This window comes from Bison bison, unplaced genomic scaffold (assembly GCF_000754665.1).
Source record: "Bison bison bison isolate TAMUID 2011002044 unplaced genomic scaffold, Bison_UMD1.0 scf7180017864491, whole genome shotgun sequence".
Taxonomy (NCBI): domain Eukaryota; kingdom Metazoa; phylum Chordata; class Mammalia; order Artiodactyla; family Bovidae; genus Bison; species Bison bison.
Window position 1 is genome coordinate 836,109 of NW_011495050.1, and position 26,726 is coordinate 862,834.

The window sequence follows — 26,726 nt, forward strand, 5'->3', positions numbered from 1 at the left end:
TGCGGACTGACCAGCCTCAGCTTGGTGGTTAGAAATAGGCTCCTGACCCATCAAGTGGCTACTAGCCAGTGAACTGCCTGATGTGCCAAGGGATGCTCGAATAATCACAGTCTCATTCAGGAATGCAGTTTGAGAAACTAAGATCACATTGGGAGGAGAAACTGAAAAGACTTGGATAAAGAAGCCCTGAAGGACAGGTGGGGCACAGCGAGATTATGTAATATTACAGAAGCCTAAATATACTCGAGGAGGCCAAAACTATAAACAGAAGCTATGAAGCAAAAAAAAAAAGAGTAGAGGAAAAGGCACAGCTAGGAAAATAGAGGGAAAGGGGAGACCCACAGAGAGAAACAGACACCCAAGACTTCTGTCCCAGAAGTCAAAAAACTTGGGTCCCTGAAGTATAGTTGGCCCTCCGTATCCACAGGTTCCACATCCACAGATGCAACCAACTGCAGATTGAAAATATTCAGGGGAAAAAAGTTCCAGAAAGTTTCACAAAGCAATATCTTGAAACTGCCATGTACTGGCAATTATTTACATAGCATTTATACGGTATTTACATAGCATTTACATTGCACTAGGTATTATAAGTAATCTAGGGATTATTTAAAACATATGGAAGGACGTGCATAGGTTATATGCAAATATTATACCATTTTATATAAGGGACTTGAGCATCTGTGGATTTTGATATTCACAGGGTTCCTGGAACCCACCCCCTGCAGACACTGAGGGATGACTGTACGTTCATTAATATTCAAGACCCTCAGAAGGAAGCTTCTCTAGGCTTGTTGCAAAGCCGTATCTCAGTCTTGACCTACACAACACTTCCACGGGTTCAAAGACAGCATGGCCTTTAAAAACAACATAGAGTATTATTAAGTGAACTGAGAGCACTCGGCAAAAGGAAAGAAGAATAAATCAAAAGTGATGTGGCTGCCAAAAAAAACCCCAAATAACATACTCTAAGATGGCATTAATTAGAATACAGGTCCAGAACAAAGATAATCATCCATGCTTATATGACTCCGAGCTTCCCTGGTGGCTCAGACTGTAAAGAAGCTACCTGCGATACAGGAGACCTGGGTTCGATCCTTGGGTCAGGAAGATACCCTGGAGAAGGCAATGGCAACCCACTCCAGTATTCCTGGCTAGAAAATTCCATGGATAGAGGAGCCTGGCAGGCTACATGGGTTCCATGGGGGTGAGCTACATGGGGTTCATGGGATTGCAAAGAATCAGACATAACTGAGCAACTAACACAGTCTCTAAGATCCTGACTCTTAGTGACCCCATGGACTGCAGCCTACCAGGCTCCTCCATCCATGGGATTTTCCAGGCAAGAGTACTGGAGTGGCTTGCCATTGCCTTCTCCGGTCTATAAGATAGGACTCCACAAATTATATCTGTTTTTGGAAGTCACAAAACGCAACAATAAATGTATGAATGAATAAGGTTTAAAATCAAGCAAATTAAATGATTTGCTGCAAGTCACTAAGCTAATAACGCAGGAATCGGAATTTTAATGCAGGTTTTCTGACTCCACTTCTCAGTTTACTGGCTAATTCTCATTGCACATTGTTAGCTTTCTAATACTTTTCTTTACCTTAATTACAAATGTTCACATACTTCAAGGAGTAGACTTAAATGTTAAGTTTTGTACCCCTTGACACATCTCTGAAGTATTCACTTGCCCTAATGAAACTTGGAAAGAAAGACCACTATAAATCTTTCTGAACAATACATGACCCAATATATTTCCTGCTTTTGTTGATAATTGTGTGCTAACATACCTAGCTCAATCTCAGCACACTAGAGCAACAATTTCTTAATTCAACATTTGTGTGTGTGTGTGTGTGTGTGTGTGTGTGTGTATACATACACACACAAGAATCTCTGACATGAATCAAGAAAAATGGAATAATGAGTAGAAAAGTTACTACAAAGCTATGGTAATCAAGATTGTGTGGTAGACTTGAGAGTCCAGAAATAAACCCATACATTTATGGTCCACTGATTTTCAACAAGATACCAAGCAATTCAGTGGAAAAGAATAATTTTATTCCACAAATGGTGCTAGGACAACTGAATTTCCATATGCAAAAGAATGCAGTGGGACCCCTAAGTCAGACCACATGTATTAAGATGGATCAGAGAAATCTAAGTCAAAGAGCTAAACTAGAAAACTTTAAGAAGAAAATAGAGAGGTAAATCTAAATAATCTCAGATTAGGCAACATCTCTTAGATATGATACCTCAAGCATGAAAACCAAAAAACAAACCAATATCGTCAAATTTTAAAACTGATGTGCTTCAAAGGATACCATCATAAAAGTAAAAAGATAGCTAACAGAATTGGGAAAATGTTTTCAAATTACAAATCTGATAAGGGTCTAGTATGCAAAATATATTAAAAAAACATAGCTCAATAATAGAAAAGCAAATATCCAATTAAAATGGATAATGGATTTAAATAGACATTCCACCAAAGAAATATATAAATGACCAATAATCATATGAAAAGATCACCAATACCATTCATTCGTAATTAGAAAAGTTCAAATAAGACACCACTTCATCCCTACTAGTATGGTGTTCAATAATCAGTAAGACAAACAATACCAATAAGACAAATAATATCAAGCACTGACAAGGGTGTAGAGAAATTGAAACCCTCATACACTGCTGATTGGAATGCACAATTGCACAGTTTGGCAGCAAAATAGCATGACAGTTTCTCAAAAAGTTAAACATGGAGTTGCCATATCCACAAATTTCATTCCTAGGTACAAAACAGGAGAACTGAAAACATATGTTCACCCAAAAACCTGTACATGAATGTTCAGAGAAGTATTACTCATGACAGTCAAAAAGTGGAAACAATCTAAGTGTCCAACAGCTAATGAATGGATAAACAAAATGTGGTGTATACTTTCACAATAGAACATTATTCAGTCATAAAAAGGAATGAAGTACTGATAGGTACTACAACATTGATGAACCTTGGAAACATTATATTAAATGAAAGAAGCCTGTCACAAAAGACCACGTGTTGTTTGATTCCATTTATAAGAAATCCCTTGAACAGGCAAATCTATGGAAACAGAAAGTGGATTAGTGGCTGCCAGGGACTGGGGCAGGGAGGACTGGGGTGAACACTGGCGGGAACAGGATTTCTTTGAGGGTGATTTATGTTTTAGATAAATGTTTTAGAATTAGATAGTACTGATACTTGTATAAACTTGTGAATATACAATGAACTATACACATTAAAAGAATGAAATTTAATGTAAATTACATCTCAAAAAGAAGTTAAAAAAAATGGATGGAGGAGATTTTTATCTCTTAATTTCTACAACTATTTCAAGCAGTAACTCTAACATAAAAAACAGAAAATTATCATGTTTTAAATAAGAGTGCTGGAGTGGAATGCCATTTCCTTCTCCGGGGGATCTCCAACTCAGGGATTGAAACCAGGTCTCCCATATCACAGGCAGATTCTTTACCAGATGAGCCACCAGGGAAGCCCCAAATGATTTTATTACATCTAATTATTAGGATCATTATTATCATATTTTATTATGATAGCATAATCTATATATGATGAGAGGTAAAGTAAGAGTATGGGCTTCCATGGTAGCTCAGTGGTAAAGAATCTGCCTGTGATAGAGGAGCCACAGGAGATTCAGGTTTGATCCCTGGGTCAGGAAGATCCCCTGAAAAAGGGAATGGCAACCTTCTCCAACATTCTTGCCTGGAGAATCACATGGACAGAGGAGCCTGGCAGGCTAAAGTTCATAGGGCTGCAAAGAGTTGGACATGACTGAAGAGACATAGCACACAAGCATGCAAAGAATATATCTGCCATATCTCATGGAGTTTTCATAAAAATTGTATAAATTTCTGATTGAGTATAAATACTATACAAATAAAAAAGTAAGCACACACATCAGAGTTCATGAGGACCTGGACACAAGACCCAATGTTGTAATGTAAGACCTTTGACCTTAATCTTCATAATTTTGGATTAGGCAATGGTTTCTGACAAGTAACAACTAAAGCACAAGTCACTAAAGGAAAAACAAATTCAACTTCCTCAAAATTAAAAACTTGTGTGCTTCAAAGAGTGAAAAGGAAAACCTATAGAATGGGAGAAAGTGTTCACATAGCATATGTCTGATAACTTGTTAAATAACATTACATAATCCAATGGGAGATTTAGATCTCTGTTTTTTTCTCCGTCAAACCATAAAAACAGTAATATCTGCCTCATAACACTGTTATGAGGATTAATGAGAAAATGACTGTGAAGAGTTCAGCCACACAGCAAGTAGTGTGTGCTTGCCATGCAGCAATAGTCTGTGAATATTAGTTGCTATTACTATTAAGTTAATATCATTGATAATGAAATAATCATACTGAGGGCTGCAAGGATTTGGAAAAACTGTTCTCTCACATACTATGAGAAATCTTCTGGCTAGCGTTTTGGCTTTGTTGGTGTACATGGTAATGACTGTGTTCTTAACACCCAGTAGGCCCAGGGATTCTATTAATACTTCTAGGAATTTATTCTAAAGAACTAATGAAAGGACTTCCCTGGTGGCACAGTGGATAGGAATCTGTCTGCCAATGCAGGGGACATAGGTTCGATTCCTTGTCCGGGAAGATTCCACTCGCTACAGAGCAACTAAGCTCGTGCACCGCAACTACTGAAGCCGGTGTGCCTAGAACCTGTGCTCTGCAACAACAGAACCACCGCAGTCAACAGCCCAAGCACCACAACAAGGAGTAGCTCCTACTCACTGTAACCGGAGAAAGCCCAAGCAAAGCAACAAAGACCCAGCACAACCAAAAGTAATAGAATTTTAAAAAAGAACTAATTAAAGAGGTGCCTAAAGGATTATATGTATCTCCATCAAAATACTGTTTATAATAGCAAAAAAAGGAAATAACTGAAATGATATGCCCATTAATTAAATGATATGTCCATTAATTAAAAATGGGCTTGCAGCAATTTAAAAAACAGGCTATTCTACACCAATTTAAAATGAAATTGTAGGAGATCATTTACTGTCACAAAATTTTTTTTGAAATTCAATTAAGTGAAGAAAAGTTATAAATGTGTATTCTGATGTCTTCTTAAAATACTGAAATGTTATAGCAATACACACATAGAAAAAAGTCTGCAAACAGATAATCTAAAACTTTTATGCTGTAAAGGTAATTTTGCTTTTCTTCAGTGCTTTTTGTTTTTACGATCAACATGTGCAACTTGTGTAAAAAGTATTTTTGTTTTCTCTTTTCAAAATAACAGTATTAGGCATGTACTAATACCAAATACTCTGTATTTTTCACTCTTACTCTCCTGATGGGGCTTATCACCAATCTGCCTTACCCATCCTATCCCCACCTAGTTTATAAAAGCTGATGTAAAGAGGTAGATAGAACAAATAAGGAAACAGAAGATCTGAACACTATAAACCAACTATAAACAGAACACCTCACCCCAAAACAATAGAATACACCTTCTTTTCAAATGTACATGAAACATTCTCCAGGACAAAGCATATCATTAGGCAACAAAACAAATCTCAATAAATTTAAAATCATACAAAATATCTTGACCAACCATAATGGAATAAATCTAGAAACCAGAAACAAAAGGAAAACTAGAAAATTTATAAATTTATCCAGTTAAACAACATGCTCTTAAGCCACCAATGGGTCAAAGAAGAAATCAAAAAGAAATTAGAAAATACTTTGAGACAAATGAAAACAAATACACAACATATTAAATCTTATGAAATGTAGTAAGAATAGTGCTCAGAGGGAAATTTATAGCTGTAAATGCCTACATTAAAAAATAATATTTCGAATCGATAACCTAACTGTACACTCTTACAGAATTAGGAAAAGAAGAGCAAACTAAAGCCAAAGCTAACAAAAAGAAAGGAATTAAAGATTAAATTAAAGATTAAAGATAAACAGAATAAAGAACAGAAAATCAATAGTGAAAAATCAATGAAATCAAAGCTGTTCTTTAGAAAGAACAATGCAATTGGCAAACCTCTAGTCAGACTGACAGAAGGTAAAAAAAAGGAAGATGCAAATAACTAAACTCAGAAATGAAAGTGGTGACAATACTACCAACCTTATAGAAATAAAAAGATTGTAAGAGAATATTATGAACAATTATATGCCAATAAACTAGATAACCTAAATGAAATGAATGAATTCCTAGAAATTCACAAAATGATTGAAACTGACCAAGAAAAAATAGACAGTCTGAACAGACTTATAACACATAAAAAGACTGAATGAATAATTAAAAATTTCCCAACAAATAAAAGTTCAAAACAAGAAGGCTTCATTGGTGAATTCTACTAAACACTTAAAGAAGAATTTAAGCCAATCCTTCTCAAATTCTTCCACAAAAGAGAATGGAAAACTTCCATTCCAAGAGGCCAGCCATTACCATGATACAAAAAGCAGACAAAGATATAAGAAAAGAAAATTGCAAGTGGATCTCTCATGAATATAGGTGCAATAATACTTAGTAAAATACCAGCAAACCAAATCCAAAACCATATTAAAAGGATTATACATCAAGGCCTAGAATACATACACCTAGGATAAAGTGAAATTTATTCTAGGAATGTAAGGATGATGCAAAATATGAAAATCAATTAATGCAATATACCATATTAATAGAATGAAGGGAAAAAATGCACGACCATCTTAATAAGTGAAGAAAAGCATCTGACAAAATCCAGGACCCTTTCATGATAAAAACACCGAACAAACTATGAATAGAAGGGAACTTCCTTAATATGAATAAGTGTATTTATAAAAACCAAGAGTTATCATCACACTGAATGATGAAAAGACTGAAAGTATTTCCCCTAAGACTAGAAACAAGACAAGGATGCCCACTTTCACCACTGTCATTCAACATAGAACTGGAGGTTTCAGCCAGAGCAATAGAGAAGAAAAATAAATAAAAGCCAACTAAAATGGAAAGGAAGAGTAAAACTACTTTTGACTGCAGATAACATTATGTTATATAGAGAAAATTCTTAAATAATTCACAAAAAATTTAATAGAGCTAATAAGCAAGTTTAGCAATGCTGCAGGATATAAAATTAATATGCAAACTTCAGTTGTATTAATATTTCTACACAGTAGCAATGAAAAATCTAAAAGTAAATTAAGAAAATTCTGTTTACAATCACATCAAAAGAATAAAAAAAACTTCAAAATAAAGGTAACTAAGGAAGTATAAGACTTGTGCCCTGAAAACTACAAAACATTGCTAAGCTAGAGAAGACCTAAATAAGTGGAAAGACACTCCATGTTCATGGATTGTGAGATTTAATATTGTTAAGATGATTACAATCTTATTGTATTGTAATAATACAATACTCCCCCAAATCAATCCTTAGATTCAGTAATAATCCTATCTAAATCCCAATGGCATTTTTTGGTGTGTGGGGGGAAGTGTAGATTCTAAAAATTAATATAGAATTGCATGAGACTTTAAACAACAATTTTGACAAAGGAGAAAAAGGTGAAAAGGTCATACTTCTCGATTTTAAAACTTATTACAAAGCTATAGTAATCAAGAATGTAGTACTCTCAGGAGGACAGACATATAGATGAATATATCAGAATTGAGAATCCAGAAATAAACCTTTACATATACACGAACTGATTTTTGACAAGGATGCCAAGAGCATTCACTGATAGTCTCTTCAATGAATGGTACTAAAAAACCTTCACATGTGAAAGAATGAAATTGAACGCTACCACAAACCATATATAAAAATTAACTCAATGGACCACAGGCTTAAATATAAGCTTTAGAAGAAAATATTGTGTAAATCTTTATGATCTAGTTTTGGAAATGGATCCTTAGATATAATGCTAAAAGAGCAAGCAACTAAAGAAAAAAAAATTGGACTTCATCACAGAATTTAAAACTTTTGTGCATTATGACAGGATGAAGAAAGTGAAAAGAATGTATGGAATGGGAGAAAATATTTGCAGTTAATATATCTGATAAAGGATCTAGTATCCAAATATATAAAAAGCTCTTCTACCTCAACAACAAAAGGACAAATAATGTTTTATAAATGTGGGAAAGGATTTGAATAGACTTTCTCCAAAAAAGGTATGTAAATGACTAATATGCCCATGAAAGATGCTCAATATCTTATTCATTAGTGAAATACAAACCAAAAGCACAACAAGATACCATTTTACAGTCACTAAGGCGGCTATAATCAAAAAGACTGAAAATAAAAAACGTGGCAAGGATGTAGAGAAGCTGGTGATGGAATGTAAAATGGCAACCCTGCTGTGAAAACAGCTTGGCAATTCTGGAAAACAAAAGTTAAACATGGAATTACCATGTGATGAGCAATTCTACTTCTGGGTATATCCCAAAGGAATTGGAAATGGGTATTCAAACAAGTACTTTTACACAAATATTCCTTAGCTCAGTATCTACAATAGTTAAAAGGTCGAAACCACCCAAATAACCACTCAACAGATGGACAGATAAACAAAATATAATAGATACTTACAAGAGAATATTATTCAGCCATTAAAAAGCAGTGAAGTACCAATACAAGCTCAACAAGAATGAACCTCGAAAATATTATGCTAAATGAACCAAGTCAGATACCAGAAATCACATGCTAAGTGACTGCATTGGAATGAAATATCCAGAATAGTTAAATCCGTAGAGAGAGAAAGCAATTAGTTGTTGCCAGGGAATGAGGGAGGGAAGAGTGGGTATGCCAGCTTAGTGAGTATGGGGTCTCCCTTGGACGTGATAAAAATGTCTGGATAGAAATGATAGTTGCATAACATCGTGAGTTTGCTAAATGCTACTCAGCTGTACACTTTGAAATGGTTGATTTAAAAAAAAATTTTAAAAAGAGGAAGGGAGAGAGTGAGGAATGGAAAGAAAATTCAAAGAACTTCTATCCACAACATTGCCAAAGGTAGAAAGAAGTCACCAAAGCAACTGAAAGAAGTGCATCAGGGCTAGTGAGGTCACTTAGAAGACATTCACTAGCGGCCCTCATCCATTTCCGACTTCACACTCTACTTCTCAGACCCACTTTACCCATAAATACCCTTCCTCGTATTAAAAACCAACTGGTCTCACATGTTCCCATTTCCTCCTCCTCACTCCAGCTCTCTAGGGTGAGTAAACACACATTGCTTTCTCTCCCCTGAAACTGACTATACAGTATCACCAGGTACTTTAGAAAAACAAATAATGACATATTTTAAGTGCAAAACGAAGCTCCAGAAGGATGGCTCCTTTACCTTTGCAAGTTCTCTTCTCAGCTCCTCTCGCTCCTCCTCTGACAGAGTCTCGGTGGCACCAATCGTGGCAGCAACATCTTCTCCTTCCTCAGGTACTGGGTCTGTTCTCAGCAGACCTTGTTGAAGACAAAAAAAAAAAAAAAGTTTGTAAAGTATGAAAGCTAAGTAAAATTTTCCTTTGGACTCCTTCACAGCCCCAGCCAGAAGAAAGCCAATGAGGTAAGTGCCATATCTCATCTTCCTGCTTTCAAAAGGCCTGGCTGTCCTAAGAAAGGACAAGGGGAAAAAAAAAAAACAACAACTTATGAGGTAACTACTAAAACCCACCAAATTACACTCTTTCAAAATAGGAATTTAGAAAATACAGCATTCTCTCAGCTTCTGTTCATTTCTCCAGTCACAGTATGCTTACTACAAAGCAGAAGAGTTAAGAGACCAAGAATGAGATCTTGCCAAGACTTTAAATGCTTAACTAGTAAATCAGCATGACTAATATTCACAGAAGGAGACTGTAAATGTCTTTAGCTTCCTCTACTAGTCAGATTTAACTCTTACAGCCTCAGTGAAGAATAGCCTAAAGAAAGTGTATTCCATTTCTTTCCCTAGTGGAAGTGGGAGACATCTTCTTGTAACTTTTTAAAAATATGTCTCATCCACTCCAGGCAAGAGAATTCCATGGACAGAGGAGTCTGGCAGACTACAGTCCATAGGGTCACAAAGAGTCGGATATGACTGAAATGACTTAGCATGCACGCACTCATCCACTCAAATTTCATGAACAAGCTTACGGTTGCCAGAGGGAAGGAAAAGGGAAAAGGATAATTTGGGAGTTTGGGATGGACATGTACACACTGCTTTATTTACAATGGATAAACAATAAGGGCCTACTGTATGGCACATGGAACTCTACTCAGTGTTATGTGGCAGCCTGGATGAGAGGGGAGTTTGGGGGAGAATGTGTATATATATGTATGACTGAGTCCCTTCCCTGTTCACCTGAAACCATCACAACACTGTTAATCAGCTGCACCCCAATACAAAATAAAAAGTTTAAAATATAAAATTAAAAAAATATGCCTCATCCAGATAACCCTTTAGAATAAAATCCTAATTTATATGCACACGTGCTAAGTCACCAAATCATATCCAACTCTTTGCAACCCCAGGGACTGCAGCCTGCCGGGCTCTTCTGTCCAGAGCATTTTCCAGGCAAGAATACTGGAGTGGGCTGCCATTTTCTACTCCAGGGGATCTTCCCAATCCAGGGCTTGAACCCAAGTCTCTTGCACTGGCAGGCAGATTCTTTACCACTGAGCCACCAGGGAAGCTCCTAATTTATCTAGGGTTGGCCAAAAAGTTCTCCCGAGTTTTTCTGTAACATCTTATAGAACAATCCAAATGAACCTTTTGGCAAACACAATATATTCAGAAAAATGACCAACACCCATATAAAAGCTTTCTACATCATTTAAGACCAATCCTGCCACACCCACTGCCCTGAAATAACAGCCAGTGTCTACCCATCCACCAGAAAGAATTCTGTATTTCCAGAGGGCAGCCAGGGAGGCACCTGACTCTCAGCAACTCCCCCTTCTTCTGCCCAACCAACCAAGTACAAGGCTAAGGGCAAGTTCAGTGAGGCCCCTGAACCTTAGGTGCAGAATTTACGAGGGCAGTTAATTCAATATAAATAATTTTAATATTTTAATGCAACATTTTTTAAAAAATAAAAGTTAATTCAAAGAGTCCATGATGAACAAAATATCAAATTCTTAAACAGATAGGCTCAGTATGGCTGATTTTTCCTTTTTCCTCAGGTTCCAAGAGTGGCTTATCATAACACTGTTTCAGATCTTGTCTTTATTTAAAATGTTAGTATTTTGTTCATCATGCATGGATGCTTAGTCACATCTGACTCTTTGTGACCCCATGGACTGTGGCCCGCCAGGCTCCTCTGTCCATGAGATTCTCCAGGCAAGAATACTGTAGTGGGTTGCTATGCCCTCCTCCAGATCTTTTGGATCCAGGAATCAAACCCTCATCTCCTGCACTGCAGGCAGATTCTTTCTCACTGAGCCACAGGGGAAGCCCTTGTTCATCATGAATTTCTTCCATTTTAAATTTCTTAAAATAATGCATTAACAAAATACTTATCTGGACTGCAGAGCTTTTCGATGCCCCCTTAAATTTTACACCTGAAACAAGGCCTCGATCACCTTTCCATAGTCACTGTTTTGCCATCCATTTCCATGGTTTGGGATTTTCAGTCTCCTCTGACAATAGCTTTTTTTTTTTAAGTCTTTATTGATTTTGTTATAATATTGCTTCTGTTTTATGCTTTGGTCCTCTAGCCATGAGGCATGTGAGATCCCAGCTCCCCAACCAGGGATTGAACCTGCACCTCTTGCATTGGAAGGCGAAGTCTTAACCACTGGATCAGGAGGGAAGTCCCATGGCAAAAGCTTTTTTGCAGAGGGAACCAGGGAAAGGTCTCCTTCTCTTCCTGCTCTTCGCCTCTTTCCACCAGTAAGTGTTACAGTAATCATACCAGCCCCCACATCCACTTCTGGGAAGGGCTAGCTCAACCACAGTGGCAATGTGGCACCCGCCCAAAGCAAGATGCCAGGCAGCAGATGACAGACTTAGCAGGTGGGCAGAGATGAAGGAGAGAGAACAAGCCTGCTGTTCAACAAGCAGCAAGCACCATGGCAAGCCCAGAAGTATCCATCCCTATGTCCATACGTCCACTGAGTAAAAGGTACAAAGACACTTGCTCCCAGTCTATTGTATATTCACTGCACAATAGCAGTTGATAATTAAAATGAGAACAATCAATAGCATAACAGTGCCTACCTGAAAGATGTTTACAGAATTGTGAAAGGCATAAAAGTAATACAAATAAAACAGTTCAAAAACTGGAGTGGTGAATAGGATATGATTAAGTCCTCTCATGCAGAAATGATGTGACAGCTACAGTCAGTGGATGGAAAGGCTCAATGAATAGTTGCTTCTGCAGGTCCCTCCAACATATCTGAAAACGGATTGCCCAAGTCATGATCAAAATCTTATCAAGTCACTCTCTGGCTTAAAGTGGTTCCTTTAGTGGTTCCCTGTTATTTTCAAGGCAAAATTCAACCCCATAGTTAGCACATAAACCTTACTGGACCCATCCCCTGATATCTGGCACTGGAAGCTGGAGCCAAATCAGACTCTGCCAAGATGCTGTACTATGTACAGTCAGAAACCACAGAGGAGGGAACCCCCTGGTGGTACAGAGGTTAGGACTCTGTGCTGTCACTGCTGAGGGCCTGATTTCAATCCCTGATCAGGGAACTAGGATCTCACAAGACTCATGGTGCAGCCAAAAAGAGAAAAACAAACCACTGAGGACGGACCATGTATGCTTGCAAATGGATCCCATGTACCAGGTTATTAGAAAAAGAAGCTTAAGCAGGAGAATGGAAGAGAAGCATACAGGCAGCAATCGTACAAGGCAAGAGAGTAAGCACCACAACAGAGTTCAGTATGCTGCTGCTGCTAAGTCACTTCAGTCGTGTCCGACTCTGTGCGACCCCGTAGACAGCAGCCCACCAGGCTCCCCCATCCCTGGGATTCTCCAGGCAAGAACACCGAGGTGGGTTGCCATTTCCCTCTCCAATGCATAAAAGTGAAACGTGAAAGTGAAGTTGCTCAGTCATGTCCGACTCTTCTCGACCCCATGGACCGCAGTCTACCAGGCTCCTCCGTTCATGGGATTTTCCAGGCAAGAGTACTGGAGTGGGGTGCCACTGCCTTTTCTGAGAGTTCAGTATAAACATCCTTAATTTTATTTTTAATGTAATGTTTTGCTCAGATGTCTCAAGTTCACTAGGATGCAACAAAGCCCAACTAAACTCAGGTGCTAAACTTACCTTAAATAACAAATATTCTTTTGTGTTTTTAATAAACACTATTTTGTAAATCTGCTTATGGGGGATGATGATAATAATAATATCTAATAATGCTTTATGAATAACTGTTCAATTCCAAAAATAATCTAAGATGATTCTATTAATACTAATCAAGAATTCAGTTGAACTACCAGGGAAAATAAGTGGCTCAGGAAACGGGATTCTGGGATTGTCCACAGTTAGCTTTGGGACTACCAAAATGACCTTGAGATTTTATGCTCACAGTCTAAGAAAGCTAGTAATTACATGTCTGTTTTTATCATATTAGCCTGTAGGTGGCAGCAAATTATCAACATTAGAATTTAAAGATGAGGTTTGTTTTATGATCAACTAGGGAAAAAACTGGAAATTAAGGACATGAAGGAAGAACAGAAAGACAGATACAGAAATCATCTGAAAAAACCTAACAATCATGATTTAGGAAAATTAATAATAACCACAGCCGCTGCCACAAAGTTCATTTTATTTACATCCAAATTTGAGCTGCTGCTGCTGCTAAGCTGCTTCAGTCATGTCTGACTCTGTGCAACCCCACAGACGGCAGCCCACCAGGCTCCTCTGTCCCTGGGATTCTCCAGGCAAGAACACTAGAGTGGGTTGCCATTTCCTTCTCCAATGGATGAAAGTGAAAAGTGAAAGTGAAGTCACTCAGTCGTGTCCGACTCTTAGTGACCCCATGGACTACAGCCCACCAGGCCCCTCAGTCCATGGGATTTTCCAGGCAAGAGCACTGGAGTGGGTTGCCACGGCCTTCTCCGAAATTTTAGCTCAGTGGTCCTAATACATTACATCATCTACGTTAACACTTGTGAGACAAGGATCACCATCGCCATTTACAGATGAGGAAACTGAAGCTTCAGATCAGATCAGATCAGATCAGTCGCTCAGTCGTGTCTGACTCTTTTCCACCCCATGAATCGCAGCATGCCAGGCCTCCCTGTCCATCACCAACTCCCGGAGTTCACTCAGACTCACATCCATCGAGTCAGTGATGCCATCCAGCCATCTCATCCTCTGTTGTCCCCTTCTTCTCCTGCCCCCTTTCCCTCCCAGCATCAGAGTCTTTTCCAATGAGTCAACTCTTCCCATGAGGTGGCCAAAGTACTGGAGTTTCAGCTTTAGCATCAGTTCTTCCAAAGAAATCCCAGGGCTGATCTCCTTCAGAATGGACTGGTTGGATCTCCTTGCAGTCCAAGGGACTCTCAAGAGTGTTCTTCAACACCACAGTTCAGAAGCATCAATTCTTCAGCGCTCAGCCTTCTTCACAGTCCAACTCTCACATCCATACATGACCACAAGAAAAACCATAGCCTTGACTAGATGAACCTTTGTTGGCAATGTCTCTGCTTTTGAAAATGCTATCTAGGTTGGTCATAACTTTCCTTCCAAGGAGTAAGCGTCTTTTGATTTCAAGGCTGCAGTCACCATCTGTAGTGATTTTGGAGCCCCAAAAAATAAAGTCTGACACTGTTTCCACTGTTTCCCCATCTATTTCCCATGAAGTGATGGGACCAGATGCCATGATCTTCGTTTTCTGAATGTTGAGCGTTAAGCCAACTTTTTCACTCTCCACTTTCACTTTCCTCAAGAGGCTTTTGAGTTCCTCTTCACTTTCTGCCATAGGGTGGCATCATCTGCATATCTGGGGTTATTGATATTTCTCCCGGAAATCTTGATTCCAGCTTGTGTTTCTTCCAGTCCAGCATTTCTCATGATGTACTCTGCATAGAAGTTAAATAAGCAGGGTGACAATATACAGCCTTGACGAACTCCGTTTCCTATTTGGAACCAGTCTGTTGTTCCATGTCCAGTTCTAACTGTTGCTTCCTTACCTGCATACAGGTTTCTCAAGAGGCAGATCAGGTGGTCTGGTATTCCCATCTCTTGAAGAATTTTCCACAGTTTATTGTGATCCACACAGTCAAAGGCTTTGGCATAGTCAATAAAGCAGAAATAGACGCTTTTCTAGAACTCTCTTGCTTTTTCCATGATCCAGCAGATGTTGGCAATTTGATCTCTGGTTCCTCTGCCTTTTCTAAAACCAGCTTGAACATCAGGAAGTTCACGGTTCACATATTGCTGAAGCCTGGCTTGGAGAATTTTGAGCATTACTTTACTAGCATGTGAGATGAGTGCAATTGTGTGGTAGTTTGAGCATTCTTTGGCATTGCCTTTCTTTGGGATTGGAATGAAAACGGACCTTTTCCAGTCCTGTGGCCACTGCTGAGTTTTCCAAATTTGCTGGAATATTGAGTGCAGCACTTTCACAGCATCATCTTTCAGGATTTGGAATAGCTCAACTGGAATTCCATCACCTCCACTAGCTCTGTTTGTAGTGATGCTTTCTAAGGCCCACTTGACTTCACATTCCAGGATGTCTGGCTCTAAGTCAGTGATCACACCATCGTGATTATCTGGGTCGTAAAGATCTTTTTTGTACAGTTCTTCTGTGTATTCTTGCCATCTCTTCTTAATATCTTCTGCTTCTGTTAGGTCCATACCATTTCTGTCCTTTATTGAGCCCATCTTTGCATGAAATGTTCCTTTGGTATCTCTGATTTTCTTGAAGAGATCCCTAGTCTTTCCCATTCTGTTGTCTTCCTCTATTTCTTTGCATTGATCGCTGAAGAAGGCTTTCTTATCTCTTCTTGCTATTCTTTGGAACTCTGCATTCAGATGTTTATATCTTTCCTTTTCTCCTTTGCTTTTCGCTTCTCTTCTTTTCACAGCTATTTGTAAGGCCTCCCAAGACAGCCATTTTGCTTTTTTGCATTTCTTTTCCATGGGGATGGTCTGGATCCCTGTCTCCTGTACAATGTCATGAACCTCCGTCCATAGTTCATCAGGCACTCTATCTATCAGATCTAGGCCCTTAAATCTATTTCTCACTTCTACTGTATTATCATAAGGGATTTGATTTAGGTCATACCTGAATGGTCTAGTGGTTTCCCCTACTTTCTTCAATTTAAGTCTGAATTTGGTAATAAGGAGTTCATGGTCTGAGCCACAGTCAGCTCCTGGTCTTGTTTTTGTTGACTGTATAGAGCTTCTCCATCTTTGGCTGCAAAGAATATAATCAATCTGATTTCAATGTTGACCATCTGGTGATGTCCATGTAGAGAGTCTTCTCTTGTGTTGTTGGAAGAGGGTATTTGTTATGACCAGTGCATTTTCTTGGCAAAACTCTATTAGTCTTTGCCCTGCTTCATTCTGTATTCCAAGGCCAAATTTGCCTGTTACTCCAGGTGTTTCTTGACTTCCTACTTTTGCATTCCAGTCCCCTATAATGAAAAGGACATCTTTTTTGGGTGTTCATTCTAAAAGGTCTTGTAGGTCTTCACAGAACCGTTCAACTTAAGCTTCTTCAGCGTTACTGGTTGGGGCATAGACTTGGATTACTGTGATACTGAATGGTTTGCCTTGGAAATGAACAGAGATCATTCTGTCGTTTTTGAGATTGCATCCAAGTACTGCATTTCGGACTCTTTTATTGACCACGATGGCCACTCCATTTCTTCTGAGGGATTCCTGCCCGCAGTAGTAGATGTAATGGTCATCTGAGTTAAATTCACTCATTCCAGACCATTTCAGCTCGCTGATTCCTAGAATGTCGACATTCACTCTTGCCATCTCTGGTTTGACCACTTCCAATGTGCCTTGATTCATGGACCTGACATTCCAGGTTCCTATGCAATATTGCTCTTTACAGCATCGGACCTTGCTTCTATCACCAGTCACATCCATAGCTGGGTATTCTTTTTGCTTTGGGTCCATCCCTTCATTCTTTCTGGAGTTATTTCTCCACTGATCTCCAGTAGCATATTGGGCACCTACTGACCTGGGGAGTTTCTCTTTCAGTATCCTATCATTTTGCCTTTTCATACTGTTCATGGGGTTCTCAAGGCAAGAATACTGAAGTGGTTTGCCAAACTGAAGCTTACAGAGGTTAAATAACTTCCCCATGGTAACATACCTGAATACATGGTGGACAGGATTGTGAACCTGAACATTTTAATTGAAAGCATATGCTTTAAATCACTGATTGTACAAAACACAAATAAAGACAAAAGTAGGGGGCTGAAGGTCAGACTTGGAAGATACCTAGAACCAGTAATAAATAAAAATGTAGAATAGATCAAAAGCAGTCTTTTCATCATTTCTGATCACAGTTTCCCCAAGCCTGGGAATCCAAATTTTGCCTTAAATGAATTTCTAGGTATTATCTATCCTATTTTGTACATGTTCAGTAAGAGTATATAACTGGATAACCAATCAGGAAGTACTATATAGAACAGGGAACTCTGCTCAGTATTACGTAACAACATAAATGGGAAAAGAATTTATAAAAGAATATATGTAACTGAATCAGTTTGCTGTACATCTGAAACTAACACAACATTGTTAACTGTACTCCAGCATAAAATAAAAAGTTTAAAAAAGAGGGGTGAGAGTATATATTGCAGAGGTAGAATCTGGCATTTGGGAAATTCTCATTCATAACATAGAAGTTGGGAAATGGAAACGCTCTAAAGATTACTGAGAACTGAATAATTCAAAAAATCCATATTTGATCATTAATTTTAATGTTTCTCCTCAGAGTCTGACAGAGATCTATTTTTAAAAGACGGAATAAGCAGGAGAGAAAATACGACATATTTATTGAGGTCTAATACACTAGCCACTGTGACCAGAGATTTAAACAGGTACACGTTATCTAAAACACACACACACTCTTACAACCATCACCCAATGAGACAAGTAGTATTTATCCCCATTAGGAAACTGAGCCCCGCTGAGGTTCAGTAATGTGCCCAGAGTTGCAGAAATTGAAACACAGGTCTTTCTGACTTTAAATTCTTGCTCCTTCATGTATATTTTTCTTAGAGAAACTCCAAAGAGCTGGGAAGACAAAGAGCAGGTCAGAGGAAAACTGGAAGCAGAGGGCTTTTCACTTCATTGAGGCTGTGAGAACACAAGGGGATGCCTGGCTTGAAAGTCACAGATGCCAATATTGAGCCCAAGTGACTGCAAATTAGTGATAATTTGTTCTGTCAGGTTATTACCATTTCAGCCACCTGCTTAATAATTCTTCTAGTTGTGCAAACAGATTGACAACCTGTCTTCAATTGCACACATGGGATCAACCCTAAAGAATTTCATCTGGGGAGAAGAGCCTGGATTCCACGCACAGGAGAACTGTTGGGAGATCCATGGCCAAGAAAGCAATGGAGACGAACCAGAAGGAGCGCTCCTTTAAGTCCCAAGACACAACGTTTTCTTCTACATTTTATGTCTTCTTACTGGAGATCATTGTACAACCAACTGGCTAAGTGGTCCTTGTGGTATCGTTGTTTATCACCTGCCTCTAGATGTGCAAACCTAGAAAACAAGGTCCTAATGTCACACCCTTATCTTTACACCTGAGGACTCATAGCACCCAGAACAAAGCGAATGTCTGTAAATACTTCATTTGAACTGACTTATTCGCTAAAGATTTGTTCAAACTAAGTTTCTCTTTTCTCTCCTCCCCTCCCTAAAGCCATCCATTTGCCACTTATTTCCCAAAATTTCAACCAGGGAAGAAACTAGTTTTTTAAATAGAAATTTAGAACCTACCATTAAAGCTAAGCCAGGACGGAGAGCTTGGTGGGTACCTCTCTGCTCAGCGTGGTGGGTGCAGCCCAGGCCACCCCAGAGTGGAACCCCTCACCTAAGCAGTTCTCTCTTCCCTCCAGTTCTTCATCTTTGACTGTTTTTTCCAGTTAAAGTCAACTGTTCCCCTTCAAGGCTTTCTATGATTATCACTTAAAACTTTTACAATCATCTTCACACAATTTTAAATCTGAAGATAATTTTGGATCATTTAAATTCACACATTTCATTGTGTAAACATAGGAAAGACAGGGCAGAGATTTTTAAAATCAGATCACGTTGTGGGTTGACTTGCATCTCCCCCCAAAAAAGATACATTCTACTTCCAACTCCCAGGACCCATAAACTATGTGTTTTTATTTGGCAACAGGGTCTTTGCAGATGTAATCAAGATGATATCATACTGGACTGGAGGGTGGAATGGGTTCTAACCCAATGACTGGTGTCCTTACAAGTAAAAGGAAGTTTGAATCAGTGACCCGAAGAGAACACTGTGTAAAGATCCAGAGCACACAGAGACCTGGTGTGATGCTGTAGGGCAGAGACTGGAGGGATGTAGCGCCAGTCAAAGCAAGCCAGGGGGCTTCCCTGGTGGCTCAGTGATAAAGAATCTACCTGCCAACGCAGGAGGCGTAGGTCCAGGATCTACGTAGATCTCTGGTCCAGTAAGATCCCACATGCCACCAAGCAACTAAGCCCATGCACCACAACTATGGAGCCTGTGCTCTAGAGCCTGGGAGTCCCAACTACTGAGCCCACCTGCCACAACTACTGAAGCCCGCGTGCTCCAGAGCCTGTGCTCCACAAGGACAGAAGCCACCGCAATGAGAGGCTCACACACCGCAACAAGAGAGTAGCCACCCACCCACTGCTACTAAGGAAAAGCCCGAGCAACAACGAGACGCAGCACAGCCAAAATAAATAAATTGTAAAAAAAAAAAAAAAAGACAGGGGTTACCAGCAGGAAGCTAGGAAAAGGCAAGGAAAGATTTCCCTGCAGGTGTTAGAGGGAGCATGGCCCCGCCGACACCTTGATTTTGGACTTCCAGCCTCCAAAACCATAGAGGTAATACATTTCTGTCATTTTAAGCCACTCAGTCTGGGGTACTTTGTCATGGTAGCCCTAAAGAACTGAGTTCCGGGAAAGTGAACCCCAAACCCATACCCTGTTTAAAAAATAAAAAGGCAATAATACCATCTAGCTCTCCGGGTTTTTATAAGAATGTTTTAAATGGTCATGAAATAAAAGGTGGGCACATACTCAATGTTCGATGAGTACCTGCTGTGACTCACTTTCCTGGTCCTACCAGTCATCCTGGCTATTTCCTCTCCTCTTCTCTTCCACGAAGCTTGACCCACAGGGCTCACTTCCTCACCTCCTATCACTCTCCAACCCCCTCCTCCCCCTTCAGCTGAGGACACTTCTCCATCAGGATCTCATTCGACAGCTCCAAGTTGCAAAGACTGAACCTCACTCTGAAGTCTCTGGTCCCCTGAGCCCTCCCCACCCCCTCACCCTCGCCAGGTTTTTTTCCCGCCTCTCTGAGATGTGGCTCTGTCTCCCTCTCTTCGAGTCCACTTCACACCCCACCTCTGATCCCACCCAACTCAGGCTGTCACCATGCTCTGCTTATAGATTCTTGCCCCAAAGCTCCGCGTTGGTCTCTGTCTCCTCCACTCCAATCACTATCCTGCCACCAGAGTGCGCTGTCTGAAACGTGACTGGGACTAGGGCACTCCTTCAATCCCTGTATGGCTGCCCACCCACTAGGAAAGCTCACTGCTCTTGACAATCTGGAGCCCACCGACTCCGCCTCCTGCTCCTGTCCTCCTTGCCCCTCCCACACTCGGGGCTCTCACTGCATCTTCCAAACTGCAGTTCCTCTAGGGAATCATGTTTTACTGATTTTTTTCTTTAAAGGAATGTATTAACGCAAAGGGTAAGATAAAGTAAATGGCTTCCCACGTTATTTTTCCCAACTTTTTTATTATGGTAAAATATATAACATACCATTTACCATCTTAACCATCTGTTAATAACTGAATTTTTTAAACAACAAAAACATTGTGTATTGGGGTACAGCCGATTAACAACACTGTGATAGTTTCAGGTGAACAGTGAAGGGACTCAGCCATACATACACATGGATCCATTCTTCCCCAAACCCTCCTCCCATCCAGGCTGCCACATAACACTGAGCGGAGTTCCCCGTGCTGTACAACAGGTTTTTGTTGGTTATCCATTTTAAATAGAGCAGTGTGTACATGACCTTCCCAAAGTCCTTAAGACCACCTTCACCATCTCTTTTAGGATCATGCTCTCCTTTTTTCACGTCTCTGCGTATGTTAGTTTCTCTTCCTGAAACACTCTCCTTATTTCCAAGTCCCACTCATTTCAATAAAGGATTAGGAAAACTCTCCTGCTCCGGAGGAATTCTCTGGCCCTGGTGGCCTGGGCCCACTCTGGGCATAACACCCTCTGTGTACTGTCTACTGTACTTCGGAAAGAGCTGGCTGGGCAGTTTTTGACCAGAGCACTGTGCTCTTATCCCGCAGCTTCAGCCCCACACAGAATGTGGTGCAGAGTGCCTGGAGATGCTCAACAACACTATCTGAATAAATGAATTGCAGGAAAGCACCCTCTGGAGTCAGGAAATGGCAGCCCACTCCAGTAATCAGGCCTGGGAAATCTCATGGACAGAGAAGCCTGGCGGGCTACAGTCCATGGGGTCACAGAGAGTTGGACTTGGCTCAGCGACTAAGCAAGAACAACAACAACCTCGTGAAGTCAGAGGGAGAGATAAGAATCCAGTTTCCCATCACAGTCTACCTTGCCTCTCATTATTTTATATATTTCATTCCCACTTCACTGTTCTCACCTAAAAAGGTTTTCTTATTTAAAACAAACACAAAATGTCACTTTCTGTAGAAATACAACTCTGTTTAATGCATAATCTATCCAAAGATTGTTAGCATTCGAAGCAGGGCTCCTACCTTCATGTGACAGAGGCGTGTACACAGCAAACACACTGTGGTCAAATAGGTGGGGCGCCGATGATAACAGAGCAGGAATATAACATCAGCTATCCCCAAGAACAGTCAGTCAGGAGGGGAGAAGTTGCTGGAAGTAAGAGGAGTCTAAGATACTTGCTACTGAAGTGTGAATGTTAATACTCTCTACCCAAGAGAATTTGTAAGAGCATAATCAAGCCATAGAAGCTTCTCTGGAAAGTAAAACTGTATATACACCTCTCTTACAAATGGCAACCCACTCCAGTGTTCTTGCCTGGAGAATGCCATGGACGGAGGAACCTCGTAGTCTATAGTCCATGGGGTCCCGAAGAGTCGGACACGACTGAGCGACTTCACTTTCGCTTTACACAGTCTTAAAGAGGCAACAACAGCTTTAAGACAAGAGTAGGAATAAGAAACATCAGTCTCTGGGATTTTCTTTAAGCACATACAAGAAGAAATATGAGTTTCCCATTTTTTAACCTAAAGACACACAAACAATAAAGGAAAAACCACATAGTTCAAAATATCTTTAGTGGTTATACCCACAAAGATGACAAGATAAAAATGCTTCCCCTTAAAAGTCTGCACTTGAGGGCTTCCCTGGTATCTCAGTGGTAAAGTATCCACTGCCAGTGCAGGAGATGCAGGAGACACGGGTTCGATCCCTGATCTGAGATGATCCCACATGCCGAGGAGCAACTACGCCCATGAGCCACAACTACTGAACCCACACTCTAGAGCCTGGGAGCCGAAACTACTGAGTCCACAGGCCACAACTCCTGGACCCACGCACCCAAGGGCCCACGCTCCACAACAACAGAAGTCCCTGCAGCGGAAGCTCGCCCATCGCAACTAGAGAGCAGGCCCTGCTGACCACAACTAGAGAAGAGACGCACATCAACAAAGACCCAGCACAGCCAAAAATAAATTCAAACAAATTTTTTTGAAGTCTGCACTTGAGGCTCTAACTTTCTATGCCTTATTGTTTCCAGATGTGACAAAATCCAGAATGGGGAGGGAATACTTGGAAGTCCCCACTTCAAAGTGGTTCTCCTTAAGAGATCCTAAAAGCAAAGGATCCACTTAAGGCGAGGCTTTCCAACTGCTACACGATGGACATTCTGAGCAGGAAGGTTCTTGGTGGTGGGGGTGGGAGGGTGTTCTATCTGCGTCCCATGGGACATCTTGTGCACGTGCCCACTCCATGTCTGCAGCCACCCCCGTTACCCTGCACCCAGTGGTAACAACCAAAAGCATTTTGAAATCTTCTCTAGATATAGTCAGATGCCCCCGGACAGGTGGAGACCAAAAAGTCCCCACTGACTTCAGGCAATGGAGCCTCTGAAACCTGCTATTTGACTCTGATTATCTTCAGAAGAGAGAGATTAGGGAGCATGGGTCATACAACTGATACTCCTTAAGGCTGTTATTTTCTCATATTTGTTCATGGTAAAAACAGTAAAACCTCCGGAGAAAAAAATGAGAATAATTGTCATCAAGGTAACAAGGAATAAGAAAGCAGACAAAACTAGAGTCATTCCACTTTGAGGTGGGGGAGGGTGCCCAGGAACTCAGGAGGTGAATTAGGCAGTGCCAGGGTCATCAAGGAGGAAATTCCTGCAGAAAGGAGGGAAGGCAGACAGCACTGACACAAAAGGGAGAAGACAGCTCTCGAGTCAGACAGACCAACCGTTCCGGGACTCAACTCTGAAAGTGGGGCCCCACACAGCTGTCAAGAGCCTGTCCAAAGAAAGGTCACTCTCCCCAAACTTCACCTGATAGATGAGTAGAGGAGAAAGAAAAGATGGCAAAAGAACACATTATATTTTCAAATGTTTCATGTGCTCCTCCAGATATTCCTAAACTGATTTTTTAATCTCTTTCATCTTTAAAAAAAAGATAGAGAAAATATTTAGCCAATTATTTCAAGTCATCTGCTCCCTTGACACCAATCAAGTAAAACTATCCAAACTGGGTCACTCTATAAAAAGGGTGGCAGAAGATCAGCCATGGAGGAATCTGGGGACCCCCAGAGGGGAAGTCTTTAAATTTCCTCTGCAGGAACAAGAAGGTTCTACCGCTCTTCAGTTCTGCTCGGATTTTTTTCTGTAAACCCATATATTTACTATTTAAGAACTGGACAATCCTGAAAAGCTTTCAAGAAGTGATAACCCCTTTCCTAAAAAGAAGAGAGAATGACTCAGAGTCTAAACCAAAAAGGGGAATGAAGCAGAATGAAAAGGACTCTGAGCTAAAGAATTTCAATTTGATTTTCTTCAGGGTTCTTAGAGTTTCAAATATGACAGCATAAAACTAAAATGTCAGAGTTTTAAATGGCTCCTATTTCCTGAAATCACTAGAAATAACCAGAAGTTTTAAAAATATATATATATATATATAAGCCAGGGCTTGCTTTATCTTTCTGCACATGAGAAAATCCTTAAGAGGAAGAATGAATCTACATAAATAACACTGAAAGTTATCCTTGTAAGTGTTCACAGACTGGAAAAGAGAACTCAACCAAGGACAACAGGAACAAGATGACTGTGCCCACTGCAGGGCAACATGGAAAGTTCAGGTCCAAGCGGCACATGAGGAATCAACTACCCACGTTAATCTTTTTTTTTTTTTTAAGTCCACACTGCATGGTTTGTGGGAGTTTTACTTCCATGACCAGGGATTGAACCCAGGGCCTCAAGAGTGAGAGCACAGAGTTATAACAACTGGACCGCCAGGGAATTCCCAACAAACTAGCCTACAGTAAGACCCTTGATCAAAGGAAAGGTTCCGCCTTGAATGATTAACCTGTTCTATGATATCCGTTACTGGGCAGGTGCAGATTTCTTGTGATCAAAAAACAAACAAAGCACACACACACAAAACCACTGGCTTGAGAACTGAGGGGTGATGTTGAGTCCTGACTTGGGCTAAGCTTTGTGATTTGGGGACTTCACAACACCTGTCTTGGCCTCCATGTTCACATCTGTAAGATGATCTACAGCATGATTTGGTCTTTGCCAGTTTCATTTCATCCATTCACTCACTCATTCATTCAACCAACAGATATTTGTAGAGCCACAGCTGTCGAGTGCTGTTCTAGGTGCTAAGGGAAAAGCAGTAAATGAAAGACCGACATCTCTAATGGAGCTTGTATTCCAGATTCTGAAATCAGTGTTTTTCAAACTATAGGCTGTGAAATCCTTTTAGCAGTAACAAATGAGCATCTTTAAAAGAAGAAACAGGAATAATATAAAATATCAGAGTATATCACACATAGTAAGGGTAAGTTCTGTTTCACAGACTCCTGCTTTAGCTATTGACACTTATATCTATGAAGGTTGTGGATCAAGAAGTACAAGGCATTTCTGAACATGGGCTGGTTGTACCAAGAGAGTTTTAACATCTCTGATAAAAGAATTTTTTTTGTTCCAGCCACTGGCCCTCATCCTGTCCTTCACTCAGATTGCTTGAGGAACATTCTGCCCAGAGATTAAATCTCTTTACCTTTTCATTTGCCCCATGATGGCATTTTGCATAAATATCAAAGACTATGCTTTTGAGATCAGTGTCCCCAGCCTTTTCTGAGTATGGTTCCCTTTAACATCAGTTCTTTTTGTGCACTACTTGTCTGCTGATTGGGAAAATTCAAAGTGGCCAATAGCCACGTAAGCTTTTAAATGGAGGGCATGGAAACCCACTCCAATATTCTTGCCTGGAGAAACCCCATGGACAGAGAAACCTGGAGGGCTATAGTCCACGGGGTGGCAAAGAATTGGACACGACTGAGTGACTAAGCACACACAGCACATAATGTATGTATCTATCCTAAGAGCTCCTATCTAAAAATACAAAGGTTGCAAACACACAGAAGGCAGTATTCATTCCATCTACGCCTCCCACTTGATATTCAAAGAGATTTGCAGGCTTCTTGTGCCCCGAGGAGTCACAAGCACAAAAACTGGAGATTCCTGTTGTAGATCCCAGCTTTGATTTGCTTATTTCAGAATCACGATGTTCTTACCAGGTGACTGCTTACTGCGGTTTCTGTTTGGTTAATGTTCTCCCTCCCCTCAATCCTTTTTAAAAATTCACACAAACCAATAAAGGTGAGCACAACTGGATACATGAGTTTGTTTCTAGTTTAAAATCATTTTGTAAAAAAAAATAAATAAATAAATAAAATCATTTTGTGTCTAATCCCATGAGCCCAAACTCCTACAAATTGCAACTAGAAATTAGAGACGTAATTGTTCAAAATAGAGACACATCCACTGCTTCTGTTTTAACAGAAAACACCGAAAGGGTGGCAATTACTACAGCTGGGAAAAGGAAAGGAGGTGAAACAGAGATTCAAGAAGGGAGAGCCTTCCAATAAGCAGCAGAATCATCCTGGGAATTTCCAAGCCTTGCATGCTGATCACCGAGGTCTACCTGAGGCCAGGTCACTACAGTCCGGGCTCCCATGGCCCCGTGTCACTTAGGATTCTCTCTGTCCTTGAGCTCTAACTTCCTTCTGTGTACTGTTCTTGAAGCATTTCCTACACGTAGGACTGAGCAGTGAGGATCAAGGGAGTCATCCTCTGGGGACAGGCACAGGGCAGGATGTACTTTCTGCAGAGTCCATGGTGGACTGCAAGGCCAGGAAAGGGCAGCAAAAGACAGATTCCTGGCAATCCAGTTCCCGCAACAGACATCCAGCCGCTGCCTGCCAGTCCCCAACTTCTGGAGACCTGCTCAACCCAGTTATTGTCAACCTCTTCCCCTTCC

General features: G+C 40.4%; 1 protein-coding gene across 1 annotated transcript in view; it reads right to left on the minus strand.

Moving 5' to 3' along the window:
• TPD52 (tumor protein D52) overlaps positions 1 to 26,726 on the minus strand; it is a 51,942-nt gene that overhangs the window by 23,138 nt on the left and 2,078 nt on the right. The window contains exon 2 of the mRNA XM_010863396.1: positions 9,343 to 9,458. Coding sequence (XP_010861698.1) covers positions 9,343 to 9,458 — 116 coding nt within the window. The remainder of the gene's footprint in view (positions 1 to 9,342; positions 9,459 to 26,726) is intronic.